The sequence below is a fragment of the Myxine glutinosa genome, chromosome 8, assembly GCF_964187855.1.
Source record: "Myxine glutinosa chromosome 8, kmMyxGlut1.1, whole genome shotgun sequence".
Classification (NCBI taxonomy): domain Eukaryota; kingdom Metazoa; phylum Chordata; class Myxini; order Myxiniformes; family Myxinidae; genus Myxine; species Myxine glutinosa.
The window spans coordinates 127761674-127781061 of NC_136268.1; the positions used below are offsets into that span (position 1 = coordinate 127761674).

Consider the following 19388-nt stretch of genomic DNA (forward strand, 5'->3'; position numbering starts at 1 on the left):
ATAGGCAGCTGCGATAGATTGAATTCGCTGAGCAGGTTGTGTGCCTGGGGCACGGGAGTTCATTGAAGTGCACGGTAAGCATAGCAAGTGGTCACGTGGTGTTGATGGCAGAGCAGGAGCAGGTAGAAAAGTACGTGTCATACTTGATGAAAGTGATAATTGTTTTGAGGGCATTATATTTGATGAGCTACCCTGAAGGCAGCACTCACGAGGAATGTACCTTGCACTGTACATGAGCAGGCTATTATTACATAGGGAAATGAAATCAGAAATGTGAACTGCGAGTAAAGTTGACTGCTGGGGACATGGGGTGTAAGGTCAGGGAATCAATTGAGGGTTAGGGTCATTGTAGAGATTGTTGGTGCTTTTATATGAGGTAGTTTTATTTCCATGGGTACTCATTGGGAAATGTGAGACTTGGTATCGTGCTGAAAGATAGGTGCAGGACGCACACCAGGGGACGTGGCGCACGTGTAACAGAGTGTATGGCACGGTGCATGAAGGAGGTTAAAATGGTGACACACGCGGAGCTTGGGGTCTAGATCTGTGAATGCTCTGTGCTGAGAGGTTCGTCGCATGCATTAGGGATGTGTGCTGAGTATACATGCCTGTTGAGGTGAGGTCTCGTGCGTTGAGTTTGAAGGGGAATGATATCATTGCATTGGATTCCTTTGCGCGAGGGATGGGTCACATGTTAGGCAAGGCCAAGTGACGAACAGAGGTTCGAATGATTAGGCTTATCGATGCTTCAGTTGGACATTTGAAGTTCCTTTGTCTGCAAAGTTTTAGAGGCACCCAAATCTTGTCCCATTGACCATGTCACATGTTCGTTGCGCGCTGGTTAAGGTGATGCAGAAGGATTTCGCGATTTGTTGTGATGTGACATGCACTCACACACACTTATATACACGCCGCTGTCTTGGATTGTGGATTTGGAGGCTCAGGGAGAAGCTGTACATGGGGATATGTCTCATAGTCAATTTGGCTGTCTTGTGCACACATAATTATGTTGGCATTCACTTTTAGGAAAAGAGTTTCAGAGTCCTCAAAAGTTAATTCAAAAAGTTATGGGAATATGATGGGTGAGAATATGTAAACATGTAGGACTTGGTTGATTGAAACATAAAAGACTTGTAAAAAGCTACATAGTGGAGATAAGAGTGCCCATGCACAGAAACATGAATGGTATGCATGGGTGAAGAAAAAGACAACGCACACCAAAGCAATACAATTTTCTCCACCATACGCAAATTGACAGTTCCGGGTGGTGCGATCTGAGGCCCGGAGGGATAGCAACAACATACTTTGCTGCATGTTTCGTTCTTTTTATGAACCTAATGGGTGTCGTTACAAGTCCAGGAAAAACACTGACTACATGTTCATGCATGTGTACGGAGGTGCAGTCGTGAGGTTCAAGGGACCCTGGTAAGAGGGACTGACAGGTACTACACCTTGCACACAGGTGACCTGGGAGTATGCAAGGCGGGGCATCTATCTCCTTGAGGTATGAGAAGACACACGTATACCCAGGTTAGAATAGGAAGTGAAATTGAACATGGTGTAGGAAATCTGGGTGCAGGAGATATTGTCGTCGGGATTTTTGACAGATGACGTCAGGTGGAGGTATACCTGCAGTGAAATTTCATTGTCAATTGGAATTAACAGTTGCAATGAAAAGCATACTTATTCAGTGTGGACAAGCAGGTAGACAACCAGACAGACAAACAGAAAAGTTTGAAACAACTGTGTAGAAGTGGCTATTGAGGTAGGGTTTTCCAAATCTATGTGGGTACAACCCTTCTGTGAATAGTGCATGTGTGTGCTCAGACAGCATGCATTTCCAATGAAGTTCATTACCTCTGCCACCAAAGGTAAAGGGAAGTTATATTTTTACCCCTGTCTGTCTGACTGTGAACAAACATCTAAGGTTGTGGATTAATTTGGACGAGACTTGTCAGGATGGTAGGGTATGTGACAGGGACTAATTGGTTTGGTTTTGGTGAGGATGGTAGGGTATGTGACAGGGACTAATTGGTTTGGTTTTGGTGAGGATCTGGGAATGGACCTGGAGGAACAATTGTTTGGTTAGCAAGTGATTCCTCACCATTGAGGAAGGTGCCGGAGGCATCATTACAGGTAGACTAATTACAAGTAAAAACACTGCTCGATTGAACTATCTCGGGGATTGGGTGGTGACCTTAGTGGTGGCTGAAGGACATGCTGTTCAGGAGATTGTTCCAATGATAACAGTAATGAAAGGAGGTGCCAAGGCAAGAGTGGTAACTGATAGGTGACTATTTTGGATATAGTTTCTGGAAATTATGGAATTTGGAAATGATGGGAGATATTGGATGTTCTAGCAAAGTACCTGAATAATGATGGAATACACATCCAAATGGTGTGAGACGAATTAGGGGGGGCACAGCCAGTGGCTATCAAATTAGACCCCACTAAACCATTGCCCCCAATGGGATCAATACTCGTGGCGACCAGTGGCTGAGAAAGCTTTGACCGTGGTTTTCTAGTACGAGTCATGGAGTAGATCATACTAGAAAAAGGGAGGATGGTATCCATAGTAATTAAGTGGTGTACAGATGGTTTTAAAATGCTGGAATGTTTTTGTGCGAGCATTTCATCTGCAGGCTCATGGAAGTAGCAGGTGAGGACAGTCATGAGATCAACCCGGGAGATGGCAAATTTATTGGGAGTCATGGGAGAATGAGCCCACTTCAGCTGTGAAGTGTGAAAGTATGGGAAAAAGGGTGTTCCAAAATAGATAGATAGTGGTGATAAAAATATCCATATATGGTGATGCTTTGATCTGAATGTATATGATACTAGAACGCCACTCAGTAGAGCGCATACTCCCGCCATGGGTCAAGTTGGAATAGTACGATTTCACAAAAGTTTGAGGGAGTAGTTCAAAGATAACACAAGACAGACACTGCACAGATATATATATATATATATATACATATATTGTTACGGAACCCAACGTCGGCCTATGGTTCCCCTTTGAGGGGGGATTAGTCCCCTCGTTTGTTACTGACCGACGTGGTCCCTGAAGCTGCACCGCGGCCTCCGGAAAGGCCGGTGCACAGCCCCGTTCATACCGCGGATAAGATGTTACTTGATTGCCGAGCGGTGTTTAGCAACCGCAGCACGAACTGTTACCAAGACTAACCCGATCCTGAAACGTTGGCCATCGTGCCACAGGTATTCAATTTGGAAAAGACAAAGACGACGGCTGTGAAGAAGAAGAAGACAAGAGGTAGGAAATACGAATATGATTTATTATTACTATTTACAACCAAAAGAAACCAAGGAGAAGGAAGGATAATAAAATAAAGGCAGAAAGAGGGACGGACCAGAAGGACACAGTGAAACCTAGCTTACCTATGCAGTCTTACTTAACCCAGGACAGAACAAACAAAGACGGACTCACACGAATGGGGAATGGAGGCAGGAATGATTGGCTGGAATGGTTTGGGACGGCAGAGAAGGGGAGGAAGGCACGGAGCTGGCTGGAGCTTGATCCCGCACGGGACGTCGGGCTGGACCTCGACGGCCACCGAGGCCACCGCAATCTGGCTCCCGCGGGGTAATGGGTCGAAGCTGCCTGGTGGAGCCCACGCTGCCTGGTGGAGTCAACGCTGCTTGTGGAGCCAAAGCTGCTGGTGGAGCCAAAACTACATGTGGAGCCAAAGCTGCTGGTGGAGCCAAAACTGCTGGTGGAGCCAAAACTGCTGGTGGAGCCAAAACTGCTGGTGGAGCCAAAACTACTGGTGGAGCCAAAACTGCTTCTCTGGCTCACGTCAGGAGGTGTCTCGTCTCCCTTCTCCCTCCGAGGGCTCGTCTCCACTCATCTGCCGTCTCTGGCGCAACTCTTAGAACTCCTTGTGGGGGCTGATGCAACGGGTTTTATAACCCCGCCCTCTTGAGCCATACCCACTCATTCTTGGTTGGTCGTAGGGGCTTCTTGGCTCCACCTCTTGATGATGGTGTGCGGGCCATGCCCTTCTTCTCCGAGTTGGAGCACATGGGCAATGGCGGCGAATGCAGTTGGCAATAGAGGCTTTGGGAATGGGGCTTTGGGAATGAAAATGAAAGGGGATCTATCTATTTGAATTCGGTGCAATGGAGTATTAATTAATGGAAGACAAAGCCTTAACCTAATACACAGAATAAGGAAATAACTACCAACAAGCAGGAAATCTATGATTGGCTAACGTGATTGTATATGACCTAATTAAGGGACGCACTTTTGACCTTTATACACAACTGGAGGAAGGAGGGTGATATTATACCATTTACTACACAATAAAAAAACACAATTCTCATATCCACAACACTGCACCCTCCTCCTCTTCGGCACGTCCCGGGCCTATTACCTTTACTTTTAGTGTGGCACGTAGGTGTAGTTCCCTCTACATTTAACCTGACCCTGAGTGTGACAGTTTTAAAACACAAATAAATATGTCCCGCTGCTCCATTGCACCCTGCCTAACAGATTTACGCCCACAACTAACCGAATTGCGGAATTGTCATCAAACTACAACATGAACGATGGGGGAGCATTATTTACAGTTACTCTATTTTATTTACAAAACTAACCCAGGACCTGTGATTGTTATTTTGGGGGGGAGACAGTCTGCTCTGCATCTACACACCAGAAAGCACCCAAAAACGCACCAAAAACACCATCAAGCACCAATCGGTGCACAGTCACCACAGTTCAATAATAAAAATAAAAACAACAAACCCTTGGTGGTGTCTTGCTCGTTGGCTCCCTCTGCTGGCTAATGCTCTCTTCCAGTTGTTGTCATCTTCTTTGCTGGCGGCCTATTTGGACATAAAACTTGCACAAAACGTGTCCGTTTTTATTTATTTAGGGCCCACAGGGCCGACTATTGTGGTTCACCTGTGGGGCATAGGTGCCCTGTGACCCAGGTCCGCCAGCAAGATCTCGGGCCTTCATGGCTGGTTCCAGCAGAGGGGCCATGCCCCAACCCATGGGGTCCACAAGTGGTGCTCAGCCACAGACATGTGGTCCATACGTGGTGCAACGATGCAGACAGCTGTGGTTGCGAGAGTTTCGGGCGCACAATGGCGGACTCCCGCACGCTCCCCTCGGCGCCCAGTGGCGCACAGTCCTCGTGTGGGAGACAAGGGGGGGGGGGGGGACAAGACAGGTGAGCGAGGGGTAAGGTCACAAGGGTACACATCAAACAAGGCAATGCAAGGCGAGGTGCGTACGGAGAGAGAAGTGAGAAAGCTCGTCCCTACCGTACGCCCCCCCCCCCCACATGTGACCTACACTACCCTTGCCCTTACCCCATATTTACAACAATCTACACATTTACAAATTCGTCACTAATGTCTCGTCTTCCCCATATTTCCCCTATTCCAAATTCGTCTTCACAATCCCTCTAACCAAAATTTGCCATCACCAATTCATCATCAATCCTCATAAGGAGGGAGAGATGGAACAACAAAGCACAATGTCACACCCACGTCATGATGCGTCTCACATTCCAAACATTTGCACAATAAAAATAATAAAAACAACCTGGTATGGTGTGGAGGTACGTCACCTCAGGTGAGTGGATGTAGATGGTACGAGGAGATTCTTAATCCTAATTACTTTCTAAATGACTTTAAAACACTTTACACTACCCGGGGTCTTTCCCTGCAAAACCATTGGCCAACTTACTCTATGCGGTTTTAAGAACCAAATTCCCATTGACCAAACTGTGGTGCTTATCAATTTGGGGTCTCACTCCCCCGATTCATCTCCCGGTGCCCTTGCACAATTTCCGGGCTGAGTCGTGTAGCTCTCCCAGCAGGTCTACCCACCTGCACACCTCCACCACTGTCGTTGCCACCCGAGCTTACCTAGCTCCTCACCCTAACCTATCTAACTGGGGAAGGCCCCTCCTGGCTCTGTCACCCCTCGGTGCCCTCTGGCACTGGGCTACCCGGGTCTGTCCTCCGGATCCGAGGGCCCCATCCACAACAACTCTACCGGCTCCCAGAGCCCACCTGCGGCCTCACCTGGCCGACATCCTCACAGTGGTGGAGTGCTCAACCAACTACACATACTAACAGGCCACATGCCCAGCAATTTCCACATCACTAATGCACCCATCCACACTCCATTCTTCCACCACGCACCACAGATGCCAATATCCAACCACAATTTACCTGTACCCTCTACCTAACTCTTACACTACCCTCCCCGGGTATTCGTGATGGGGTCCATCCTCCTTTCCCCCATCCACACCTTCGCACCATCCACTCCACAGTTTCCACCATACTCACTCCACGACCATCCATTCCATACTCCATATATTCCACACTCCATGTAATCCACACAACCATTCTCCATTCACCTGTTCAGTTGCACACCTGTGCAATCACTCCTACTGGTGCTTCCTGCACCCTCCTTCCTCCTGGGACCATTTGGTCAACACAACACACATCACCATCACTCACTCATACACTGCTCCATACACCTGTTCAGTTGTACACCTGTGCAATCTCAATACAACTCACAATCACAATCATTTACTCATACCCTGCTCAATACACTTTCGATCCTCAAACACACGGCATCATCTCATCTAACTACTCCCCTCTGGAAGTTGCGCTTCCCAGTCGCCCCTTACATTATTGCGCTCCCTCGTCATTATCATCCAACTACCCTCTCTATGTCCCCACTACCGGTTCAATGTTGCTACCTAACCTTAACGTTACCTATTGTCAATCTCTAGGTCCCTACACACTATATCCTAACCCTCCCGGGCTAGTTTTCACTGCCAAACCCCATAAGACTAGTGCTCCTTTGCCCCCGAGTGTGAGGGATGACAGAGTTGCCACTCCTCTACATCGGGCATCTCCCACTACCAATTTGGCACATCAAATTTCAGCCAATTAAAAATTTGACAATCACTACCAATCATCTGCCAATCATCAATCTTCCAATCCTTTGCCAATCATCAAATTTTGCTTTTCAATTTCGGGTCCAAAACACTATCCTCATCACAGTCTACTCACTAGAGCCTCTCGGTGCGCCAATTCATCTCTAAAGCCCGGCTTCGCACAGCCGAGCAATGAATGCGGGTTGCTTGGTGCCGGCGGTTGGATCCATCCGGCATTCGGTGCAGGCAAGATTTACTCAGGCCGAGATCCAACGCACCATCTCGGCACCGAGCCGTCCAATGTCCCGATCTCGCCCTGCCGGAACGCCTCAACAAAAGGGGGTCGCCATGACGACCCTTCCTACCGGGCCGCCCGTTCCGCCTCGCGGAGCACGGACGCGGCCGTTCAGAGCGCGGCCCGGCGTGGATCCCGCACGGCAGTTATTTCGAAACCGCCGCGATCACGATCCCTGCGGGTCCCCGCGGCATACGAAGCTCCTTGGCACGCACCGAAGGCCCGCTTTGGCTATAAGTCGCTCTAACCGCTATCCTGTTTAGCGTCGATGCTCTACTTGCATGCTTACACTCCGCAGCCCGTTCCTTGCTCACACATCCAGCTGTTCCCATGCTCCTCGTCATTGCACCTTCTCTTTCACACCCAGGTACACTCATTCCGCTCACAGACTTTGTCACACACCTGACCACCGCACACCTTTGCACACACTCGTCGTTCGCACACCTCACCAACACACCTCTTCGCACCCCTCCTCGGTCACCTCCTCTGTGACAACCACAGGTGTGCTCTGCTCTGTACACCCAACCACGTGCCTCACTACCAACTCCAGTGTGCATTCCCATACTCGCTCTACCATTCCAGGTGTGCATCCTTCCATTCCAGGTGTACATCCTCTCTCACCTGCCACAACCAACTCACGCTCCGTGTCACTCTTACTACTTTCACCACCACTCTCGGTCGCGCATTCACCCTCACTCTTGACAGCGTACTCTTTCCTCATGCACCCGTCCGTTACACACCTTTCTCGCGCATCCTCCTGCGCACTCTCTCCCATTACACCCTCTGTAACACTCACCACAGGTGTGCACTCTCTCTTTACATCCTCTGTAACACTCCCCACTACGCACTTCCATGTGCCCCCCCCCGCACACGCGCTACGACCAACTCACTCTCGACAGCACACTCACTCCTCGGCGCGCACTTTTTCCTCATACACCCCAGAGTCGGACATTCTCGCACACCTCCTCTTTCACACTCCGTACCTGTCGCACACTTTACCAGCGGCCTCTCACGAACACCAGGGTCCAAACCAACCCCCAAGCCGACTGAAGCTCCCCTCACACCATATACATTTCCGCGTATACCGCCACTCACCTCGGCACCTCGTCTCCGCACCTCCTTCGCCACCTGCAAACTCTTTATCTGGTTAGCAAGCACACCATCACGATTTGAGCACCGACCTTGTACATATTCCATCACCTCCTCCTTTATCTCCCTCTTAGTTTCCCTCCGTCTCTTCTTAATTTCACTCACCCCCTCTACCACTTCCTCTAACTTTTGCTTCACCTCTTTTATTTCCCAGTGCATCTCCTCAATTTCGTCCTCTAAGGCCACCTTGACCGTTTATATGTGCGTCCTCACCTCCCGGTCCTTCGTCTCCATTGCCTCCGTCACCTCGTCCAACCTCGTTGTCAGTCCCTCACGTACCATCTCACATTCCCTCTTCGTCGCTATCAAGTCATTTTTGATTTCGTTTTGTGTCGCCTTTAACCCTCCTAGTACCGCAGTGTTCTTTTCCACCTGCTCCACTAATTCCCTCTGTCCCACCGTCAGCTGTTCCACCTCCTGCGTCAGATCTTCTATGCCCCCTTGTAACTTTGCCGTGCTATTTCTCACCTCTTTCTCCATACGCTTCTCACCTCGCTTTACCTCCTCGCGTACCCCCGAGACCTCCTCGCTTACACCTCGTCTTACTTCCTCCCCCATCTCCTCCATTTCTTTAGTAGATGCCGCCCTCATCTGTCCCAATTAATCCCTCTGAGCATCCAGTTTACCTTCCAACCCGATTTTCACCTCCTCTATCTGGTTCCCCATCCGTTTGATTTCCCGGGCGGATTGCTCCCCTACTTCCCGCAATTTGCCGTCCATTGTATTTTCCAACCCCATTAACCCATTCTTCATTCCTTCCATCTGGTTCTCCTGGGCAGCCATTCTATTTTCCAACCCCGTTAACCCATTCTTCACCTCTTTTATCCCGTTGTCTAACCCTTCAAATTTAATGTCCAACCCCTTTAAATTATTGTCTAACCCCTCAAATTTACTCTCAAATTTCTTGTCTAAACCCTCAAATTTAGCTTCTAGCCCCCCGATTTGATTTCCTAGTCGCTCCCCCATTCTGTTTTCCATTTTTTTCATTTCCCTGCTTCTTTTTTCGTTGTCGCACTTCGACTCTGCCATGTATTCGCTGAACCGTGCCATGAACTGCTGCATGTCAAACGGCTGCATGTTAAAGCCCTTGTTAAAGCTCGGCTACAGTGCATTAGGTGCCATTTTGCGCCTCTCCAACCACGTGCGCGAGGGCGCCATTTTGTGCACCTGAAACTCCCTCAACCACCTCCTCATTGCTCTCCTCCATTTCTTCCCTGTGGTCCTGGGTTACCCCTACCCCCCCCCCCCCCCCTTATAACTCACCCACCTGCATCCGATCGCCTTGATTGTCCATGGCATGACTCGATTTGGGATGTTAAACAAAATTTCGGCCGCTCGTAATTTCAACCAAATTTTTTGATGTTATAAAAAATTTGGTTCGGGCCTCGAATCTCACTCCCAGACACCAATTGTTACGGAACCCAACGTCGGCCTATGGTTCCCCTTTGAGGGGGGATAGTCCCCTCGTTTGTTACTTACCGACGTGGTCCCTGAAGCTGCACCGCGGCCCCGGGAAAGGCCGGTGCACAGCCCCGTTCGTACCGCGGATAAGATGTTACTTGATTGCCGAGCGGTGTTTAGCAACCGCAGCACGAACTGTTACCAAGACTAACCCGATCCTGAAACGTTGGCCAAATCGTGCCACAGGTATTCAATTTGGAAAAGACAAAGACGACGGATGTGAAGAAGAAGAAGACAAGAGGTAGGAAACACGAATATGATTTATTATTACTATTTACAACCAAAATAAACCAAGGAGAAGGAAGGATAATAAAATAAAGGCAGAAAGAGGGACGGACCAGAAGGACACAGTGAAACTTAGCTTACCTATGCAGTCTTACTTAACCCAGGACAGAACAAACAAAGACAGACTCACACAAATGGGGAATGGAGGCAGGAACGATTGGCTGGAATGGTTTGGGACGGCAGAGAAGGGGAGGAAGGCACGGAGCTGGCTGGAGCTTCATCCCGCACGGGACGTCGGGCTGGACCTCGACGGCCACCGATGCCACCGCAATCTGGCTCCCGCGGGGTAACGGGTCGAAGCTGCCCAGTGGAGCCCACGCTGCCTGGTGGAGTCAATGCTGCTTGTGGAGCCAAAGCTGCTGGTGGAGCCAAAACTATGGGTGGAGCCAAAACTGCTGGTGGAGCCAAAGCTGCTGGTGGAGCCAAAGCTGCTGGTGGAGCCAAAACTGCTGGTGGAGCCAAAACTGCTGGTGGAGCCAAAACTGCTGGTGGAACCAAAACTGCTTCTCTGGCTCACCTCAGGACGCGTCTCCCTTCTCTCTCTGAGGGCTCGTCTCCACTCATCTGCCGTCTCTGGCACAACTCTTAAAACTCCTTGTGGGGGCTGATGCAACGGGTTTTATAACCCCGCCCTCTTGAGCCATACCCACTCATTCTTGGTTGGTCGTAGGGGCTTCTTGGCTCCACCTCTTGATGATGGTGTGCGGGCCACGCCATTCTTCTCCGAGTTGGAGCACATGGGCAATGGTGGCGAATGCAGTTGGCAATAGAGGCTTTGGGAATGGGGCTTTGGGAATGAAAATGAAAGGGGATCTATCTATTTGAATTTGGTGCAATGGAGTATTAATTAATGGAAGACAAAGCCTTAACCTAATACACAGAATAAGGAAATAACTACCAACAAGCAGGAAATCTATGATTGGCTAACGTGATTGTATATGACCTAATTAAGGGACGCCCTTTTGACCTTTATACACAACTGGAGGAAGGAGGGTGATATTTTACCATTTACTACACAATAAAAAAACACTTCTCATATCCACAATATATATATATATATATATATATATATATATATATATATATATATATATATATATATATATATATATATATATATATATATATTGTTGTGGATATGAGGATTGTATTTTTTTTATTGTGTGTTGTATTAATATTGCTTTAGTCTGGACCCTCCTGCCTCCAGTGTTGTTTAAAGGTCAAAGGGCGTTCCCATAGTTAATTCCATAAAGCATACACGTTAGCCAATCATAGATTTCCCCCCTGGTTGATAGATATATCTTTATTATGTGTATTAGGGTAAGGCCTTGTTTTCCATTAAGATGACACTCCATTGCACTGCATTAAATAAGAGTAGATCCCCTTCCTTTCACTTTCCCCTTTCATCATTGCCAAGCCTCGATTGCAAATTACATCCCCTCCAAAACCACCATTGAACATGTGCTCGGATCGGGGAAGAAAGGCGGGTCCCCACCTCGTCATAGAGGGGAGGAGTGAGTCAGCCCCACTCAACCAACCACGAACAAGGGGTTGGACTTGGAGAGGGTGTGGAGAGAAACATCAAGGAGGTTCGTGAAGGTTGAGGGGCGGGGCCTATATAACCCGCTGCGGGACGCTCCCCAAGCAGATGAGCTTTGACAAGAGTACATTGAGATCACCCAAGGAAGCTTTGTACACAGCAACGGCTGATCAAGTGGGCCGATGTTTGTTCCTGAGCTGGTGCTTTTCCGAGCAGAGTCCGAGGCTGGCATGTGAGCAAAAGAACATAGAGAACATTAAGGAGATCATCATCCAGGGAAGCACAAAGCCTGTTGTAGTCCTGGCAAAGCACGCGACGTCCACAGCAGCAGCAGCAGCGGCGGCCACAGCAGCAACAACACTCAACAGCCGCTTGGGGCCTGAACGGCGGTTTTGAGCAGGGCCGCAAAGGAACGGCGGCTGCTAAATGCGCCGATCGTGTTGCCGGACCCCTTGGACTTTCCTCTCCCTCCAGCCATCCACCTCCTGCCTTTCCATCCTTTTGGTGTACATGAGTTTGTTCTGTTTGTTTTGTCCCTGGGTAGTTAATTAAGCTCGTATAAGCTAGCGTTGCAGTGTCTCTAAAATCTTCTGTATATTATTTTCTTATCTTTCCTTCTTCCTTGGTTATTTTGAGCCTGTATATAGTAGGAATAAATTTAGTAGTATTTTCAACCTTTTTGTCCTCTTCTTCTTCTTCACATCCGTGTCGCTTTTGTCTTTTCCCTATTGAATATCTGTGGCGCGATCCGGCCAACGTTCGGGAATCGGGTTAGTCGGGGTAACTGTTAGGCTGCGGTGCCATCCGCTCGGCAAACCAACATCCTTATCCGTGGGCCGTAACAATATATATATATATATATATATATATATATATATATATATATATATATATATATATATATATATATATACATATACATATATATATATATATATACATATATATATATATATACATATATATATATATATGGAAGATAATGTTAAAAAAAAACAAGGCAATTTCACCTACATTTTCGGATTCAGCATTCAATTCTATATAAGTGAGTGTTTTTTGAGGCATGTGTGACATCAAATAAAATTGTAAGCCAGGCAAAACGTTCGTTTCATTCCTTAGGGATACAACATGTAAAACTGGCCCAAACGTGAAAACAAAACTCGCTCATTTTAAGTCGTACACGCTAATGCGACCACTCATTCTTCTGGGAAGAATCCCGTGCACATGCTTGTCACACTTATAACTCACCTAAGTCTTTATAAGTTCACCGTCTCCGTCCATCCCTCTCCTCCACGGCTGCAGAAACCCTCATCCACGCCTTCATCACCTCCCGCCTGGACTACTGCAACAGCCTCCTCTATGGTTCACCCTCAATAATCATCAATAAACTCCAATACATTCAGAACTCCGCTGCCCGTCTACTCACCCATTCCCGGACCCGTGACCACATCACCCCCGTCCTTTATAAGCTGCACTGGCTCCCCATCCCCCAGAGAATCCAGTACAAAATCCTCCTCTTGACCTACAAAGCCCTCCATAACCTGGCCCCATCCTACCTGGCTGACCTCATCTCCAGACACACTCCCACCCGCAACCTCCGCTCTGCTGGTACCAACCTCCTGACCCCCCCCCCCCCCCCCCTATGCGGACCAAATTCAGATCCTGGGGGGACAGGGCCTTCTCCATCGCTGCTCCCACCCTCTGGAACTCACTACCTCACGCCATCAGAGACTCCTCCTCACTCACCACATTCAAAACATCACTCAAGACCCACCTGTTCAACACTGCATTCAACATTTAACCCACAGCATTTAACCCCTGACTATCTCTTCTCCTTCTCCTTCCTTTTGCTGTGATTATTTACCTATTTATTTTTGTCTTTTTGCACTTGTATTTTTGTACTCTGTCAAAGCGTCTTTGGGCTTCTTAAAAAGCGCTATATAAAATAAATGTATTATTCTTATTATTATCAAATACTGACATCGCGATTGACATTCGCTGAGGTAAATGTTGATATCTCTTCTGAGGTAAAAACAAAAAAAACCCAAAAAACAGTTTTAAAGCATTATACATATCAAACGATACATTTTATGAAACGGGGAAACCTAATACACACTTTGGTGGTTTTAAAATGACAGAATATGTCCTTATTAGAAAAAAAATAATGAACATTTAAGACGACGCTGCTAAAAAAATACACCGTTCGCTCTAACGCATAACCACGAGTTTAAACTACATTTACAACAAATATGAAAACTATTTTCATATCACAATGTTAAATATAGAATATATAGAAGATAATGTTAAAAACAAATGAGCCCTATCTTCAAATGGTAAAAAATCCTTCAAAAAATTCGTGGATCCGGAATAATATCCTGAGCTTCACCAAAAACTAATCAATTCTTCCTTATCCCAAGGGCAATCATCCGACCAACTTTCATCCAATTCCATTCAACTCTTTTCCAGATATCTTGTTCACAAACCCACGAACACACACACACACGGACGAACACGATCGAATGCATTACTCCCTGGCAGGAGTAAAAATGTGCTACAGTTTTGAGTTTTAGGAACAAGATAACTATATTGTGGAGGAGCTGAATGTGGGTAACGAGTCAGCAAACCTGAATGAGCCTCCTGGAGAAAACTGTCGTAGGCACCATGTTGGTGTTTAAAAAAGGTTTATACTCAATTTATTTGTACTACGGATGAGACAGATGGAAAAGACCCTGAAAGACGCCTAATGTATCTCAATAAAGAATGAGTGTTGTGAGCATGAGAGTGTCATGCTGAAGGAGATGGGATAATAGACATAAGCGACAAGGTGAATTAACAGGAGTACCGTTCACTTTTTGACTGTATTCCACTTGTAAACAAATATGAGCAAAAGTTGCGTTTCATTGTTTTTTATATGCATATGAGTGTATTGGTATGGTGCTAATAACGTTATGCCTCTGTATTGGCAGGGTCCCCCATTGTCTCGTCTGCCAGAAAGAGTAGATCCAGGTCAGGGAATTTGTCAATCTCAGAGCTTTCAGGGTTTTCAGGGTTTTGGGGCCTGGATGGAGATCCCTTTGGTGGTGAAGCGTAATTCTGGTGGGGGGAGAAAGGGGACCCAGGCCAAGATGGAGGATGCAGTCAGATTGTCAGAGATGACAACAAGAAGGTAGCTGTAGGGGTAAAAATGAATAATTGTCATGTGTGGACCAATCAGAGACAGCTGTGGCTAAAATCTGCTGGGTAAAAGCATTATGTGACCTAGTCGAGCCAGGCCAAAGGAAATATGCTTGTTTGTATAGAGTTGGCTGAGAGCCATTTCACAGTTTCTGGGCAGAACTGCTTCTCTGTGCTGAGTTAGCAAAAACATGTTTTATCTGTGGTTTGACCTTGTGCAAAGTAAAGCCAAAGGTCCGTTACATCAGCTTTTGTTCTTATCTTATACTCTAGTTTCCACTTTCGCCTTCCTTTTGTTGTAAAACAATTTATTTACTAGCTTGGTGAGGCGAGCGCGTTATTGAGGAATGGGCTTATTTTAGCTGAGGCTAATGACTGTACCTGAGTTGCTGTGTTGTCATGATTTTCACCAATCATAATACAAACAATTATTTTGCACAAATGTATTTGTTGTGTTTGTGATATTACATTTTTATAGGCAATTTAAGTTGAAGATTTAGGTTGAATGTATTTTTTTCAAGAAAGAACCTCAGCACATACATTGGGGAGGGGTAGGTGCAGACTGGAAGTTTGGGACGATTACACCTCACCACCAAGTAATTCAAAACACCTCACCACCAAGTAATTCAAAACACCTCACCACCAAGTAATTCAAAACACCTCACCACCACATAATTCAAAACACCTCACCACCAAGTAATTCAAAACACCTCACCACCAAGTAATTCAAAACACCTCACCACCACATAATTCAAAATACCTCACCACCACAACATTATTAAAAACACTTCACAACCACGGAAACAAAAGTTTGAAGGAGTCGTTAAGTGACAACACAGACACTGCCCAGATGTGTAGATATATAGATAAATGACTGTACCCGAGTTGCCGTTTTGTCATGGTTTAAACCAATCATAATTCAAACAATTATTTTGCACAAATGTATTTGTAATATAGGTGATATCACATTTTATAAACAATTTATTGAAGTTGAAAAAAAAAATTCCCAAAAAAATTCCCCCCCCAAAAATAGAAAATTGGAAATGTTTTCAAAAAAAATACCCTTAGGACATACCGACGGGAGAGTTATGTGCATAGCAGAAGTTTGGTAGGATTTTACAAAAGTTTGAGGGAGTAGTTCAGTGACAAGACAAGACAACACAACACAACACAAGACAGACACTGCACAGAGATATATATATATATATATATATTTGATGCAGTTAGAGTAGAATTTAGAGATCTGCTTGCCTAAGGACAAACTTTTCTCTCTGTACGTACGAAATAAATAATCCTTAGTCTATCATATGTTGTCTGTCATATTTTGATAAAGGTGGACAGAATCCCACACACAAACATTCACACCAGCATGATATAATTTCGAGTGGTGGAGCAAACTGAGGGACGCCATGTAGATCAGAAAGGAATGAAGGAAATATTACAATAGAGAGTAAATCAGATGTGATTGGGATGTGGATGGAGTTAAGGAGCAAACGAGTTGGCATGCCAAAAACCACAAGACCTATACAGGTAGGAAAGCCAATGCATTAGCAACGTCATTCATATCAGCACCTTCACCAAAAGAAAAATAAACATTTTAACACATCATTGTCTTCTGTGAATTAATTAGTAAGCTCAACAGTTCATTCGGCCAAAGCTGCAACAGATAAAGTGTGCTCACGTGATCATGATGTTGGTGGAATGTATGACTGGCCTGTTCACCAGGATATTACAAGAGTATATCTTCTGTGAGCGACACAAAACAAAACACCAATGTCTCCGTCTCCTCCACCCTCCCCCTCCAAATCACGTCAAACAATCAGTTTCCCACTGATGCAGAACAGATCAGTGTTTATCCTTCATTCAATCACGCCATTTATGCTCAATCTCAATAAGAGCTGCTTGCCAAGCGTTATTGATTGCTGGAAGGGTGGATCCATCTTGCTAAATAAATTACGACATTTTTTAATTTCCTCCTCCAAAATTAGCTTCATACATTCCCTTGCAAATAGTACATTTACAGATATGAAGACTTCTTTTTCACAAGCCTGACATTCAAAGTTCCATTATTAAACAAATGGATTCATAGGTTTTTGTTCCGTCCTTTTTCAGTCATTCTGTAGCCCCAAGAAGTCAATTGATCAAAGTCGAGCATTTCCCTACCATATCCTATTTTCTCCCACAGGCGTTCTGATCTTTTTTTTTTTTTTTTTTTTGCTCCACAATGACTCTTGATCCAGAGGGAACCTGAAAAATTCCTTTTTGTATTTCATTATTCGTGATACACATTTGAAACAGAAGGCGGATGTGTGATTTCAAAGTTGGAGGAGTGCGGAGAGTGGAGGTTCAATACTCTTTAAAATTGTGAAGAAGTAAAAAGGTTAGCATCATTAGTGCGTAGCTATAATTAGATGTTTTTTTGCCCATAATCCTAAATTAAAAATATAAAGCATTTAATAATTTAAAAAATGACCATATAAATTGAGAAAGGTTGGGAGAAGGAGGAATATCGAGTCACTCAACCTCCCTCCTCTCTATACCACTCTGAATCTGCTTGTGAATCGTCCAAATGATCATATGATGTTTTCAGCCCCATACTCTGTATTTTGATAAATTGATGAGACTACAGTCCCAAAAGGATAATTTACTAAATCATAGTATAAACTGCACAATATCCACATTGCAAATAGGATAACTGGCTATATATTATAATCAGCCCCGTTGGACTTAGTCCGAAACGGGGGCTTATGGATTGGGACTCCTCTGTCCATCTATGTGTCCGAACATCCGCAACCATATCTCGGAGATGTATGGACAGATTTTGTTCATACTTGGCACAAAGACAACACATGATGGTATACATATGCACATCATTACCCCCTCCACAAAAGGTTGATGGACGTTATGTTTTAACCGCTGTCTGTCTGTCTGTCTGTCTGTCTGTCCGTTTGTGAACAAAATAGCTCAAAACGTTGTGGACGGATTCGGACGAAATTTGGCAGAGATGTAGCGTATGTGACAAGGACGAAATGTTTATATTTTGGTGAAGATCCGCATTCGGATCCGGCTACTAGAATTTTTTAAGTGATTCTTCATCACTGGGAGATAGGGCTAAAAACGAAACATAGCAGGATATCTCAAAACGTTGTGGACGGATTTGGACCAAACTTGTTGGACAGGTTGGGTGTGTGAAAAGGAAGAATCGATTCAATTTTGGTGAAGATCAGGATCCAGCTAGTAGAATTTTTTAAATGATTCTTCACCATTGAGTGATATGGCCAAAAATGAGGGGTCGATCAGGGTTATAAAGATTGGATCTCTGGTGATTCCTGTGATTGATTTTGATTAAATGTGATTCTGTGTTGTGATTTTCTGGTCTGCTCAGATACAAAACGTAAACTCTTCACCAGGTGGAGGTATGCTCTCTACTGAGTGCCGTTCTAGTTTTGTTTCATGATGCGATCAAATATGGCCGACTGCCGACCATTTTGTTACTTAAACGTGTCCCCTCCAATGTCTCAGACATGCATAATTCGATTTCGTTCAAACTTGGCACAAGCACAGTACATGACGGCATTCGCATTGACCTCACTTTATTTTGTGATTTCATCAAAGATGGCCGACTGGTAGCCTGGCGGCCCTTTTATTTGTAAAAACCCGATATTGAACATGTCCTCATCTATTTCTCGGACATGCATTCACCGATCTTGTTCAAACTTGGCACACAAATAACTAATAATGGGTTGCATATGCACGTCATTTCTTTTCGAGAACAGATCCAAGATGGGCAACTGGCGGCCATTTTCTTACTTAAACGTGTCCCCAACCATTTGTCGGCATGCAGGGACCGATTTTGCTCAAACTTGGGATAAAGACAATACATGAGAGAATAAACATGGGGAAGATTTTGTTTTGTGATCCGATGGATCATGGCTATGACACCATGGGGGCTATTACATTTAACGTCTTTGTCTCCTTGTTGGGTGTAATGCATGATCCCATATTATCCTCCACTAACAATATCAACAACTTAACTGGTTATTAGATAATAGGGCATTGTTAAATACAGGACAATAAGTGGAATGCAGACAGGAATTCGAAGTGCTACATGCCACATCCTTCATTTTTCCCGTTCTCCATCCTCCTCCCCTCCACCCCCTGCCCCACCCCCACTACTATCGCAACAACGGAACCCCCAACCCCAAAAATTATACAGCGTCAACTGCATTCCCTTCTGTAACATAATGTAATGTCATATCCTTTTCCAGGCTCCCTCCAAATCCCCTATTCAATTTGAGCTATGTACTAATCTTTCCTGGAATATTTGCTGTACTTTGCTTCAAGTCAACTGTCTATTCTTCAAACAAACTGTCAAATGCCAGGAAGAGGCACAGCCAGGAATTTGAAGCTTGTACGCAAGTCCCACGAGACTGCTGCACACCCCTTCATTCCCTAGAAATGCAACTGCTTGTCTATGAGAACGCCTATACTTTCATCTAGATGACATGGAAACACCACAATTAGAGCCTCATTGCTCGGTCTTCTCCTTGTGTATGGTTCCATT

General features: G+C 45.5%; 1 protein-coding gene across 1 annotated transcript in view; it reads left to right on the forward strand.

Moving 5' to 3' along the window:
- The first annotated feature begins 506 nt into the window (after nt 1–506).
- Nucleotides 507–19388, forward strand: part of LOC144893167 (uncharacterized) — a 37727-nt gene continuing 18845 nt past the window's right edge. Inside the window, exon 1 of the mRNA XM_078782808.1 lies at nt 507–616. Coding sequence (XP_078638934.1) covers nt 605–616 — 12 coding nt within the window. The 5' untranslated portion in view covers nt 507–604. The remainder of the gene's footprint in view (nt 617–19388) is intronic.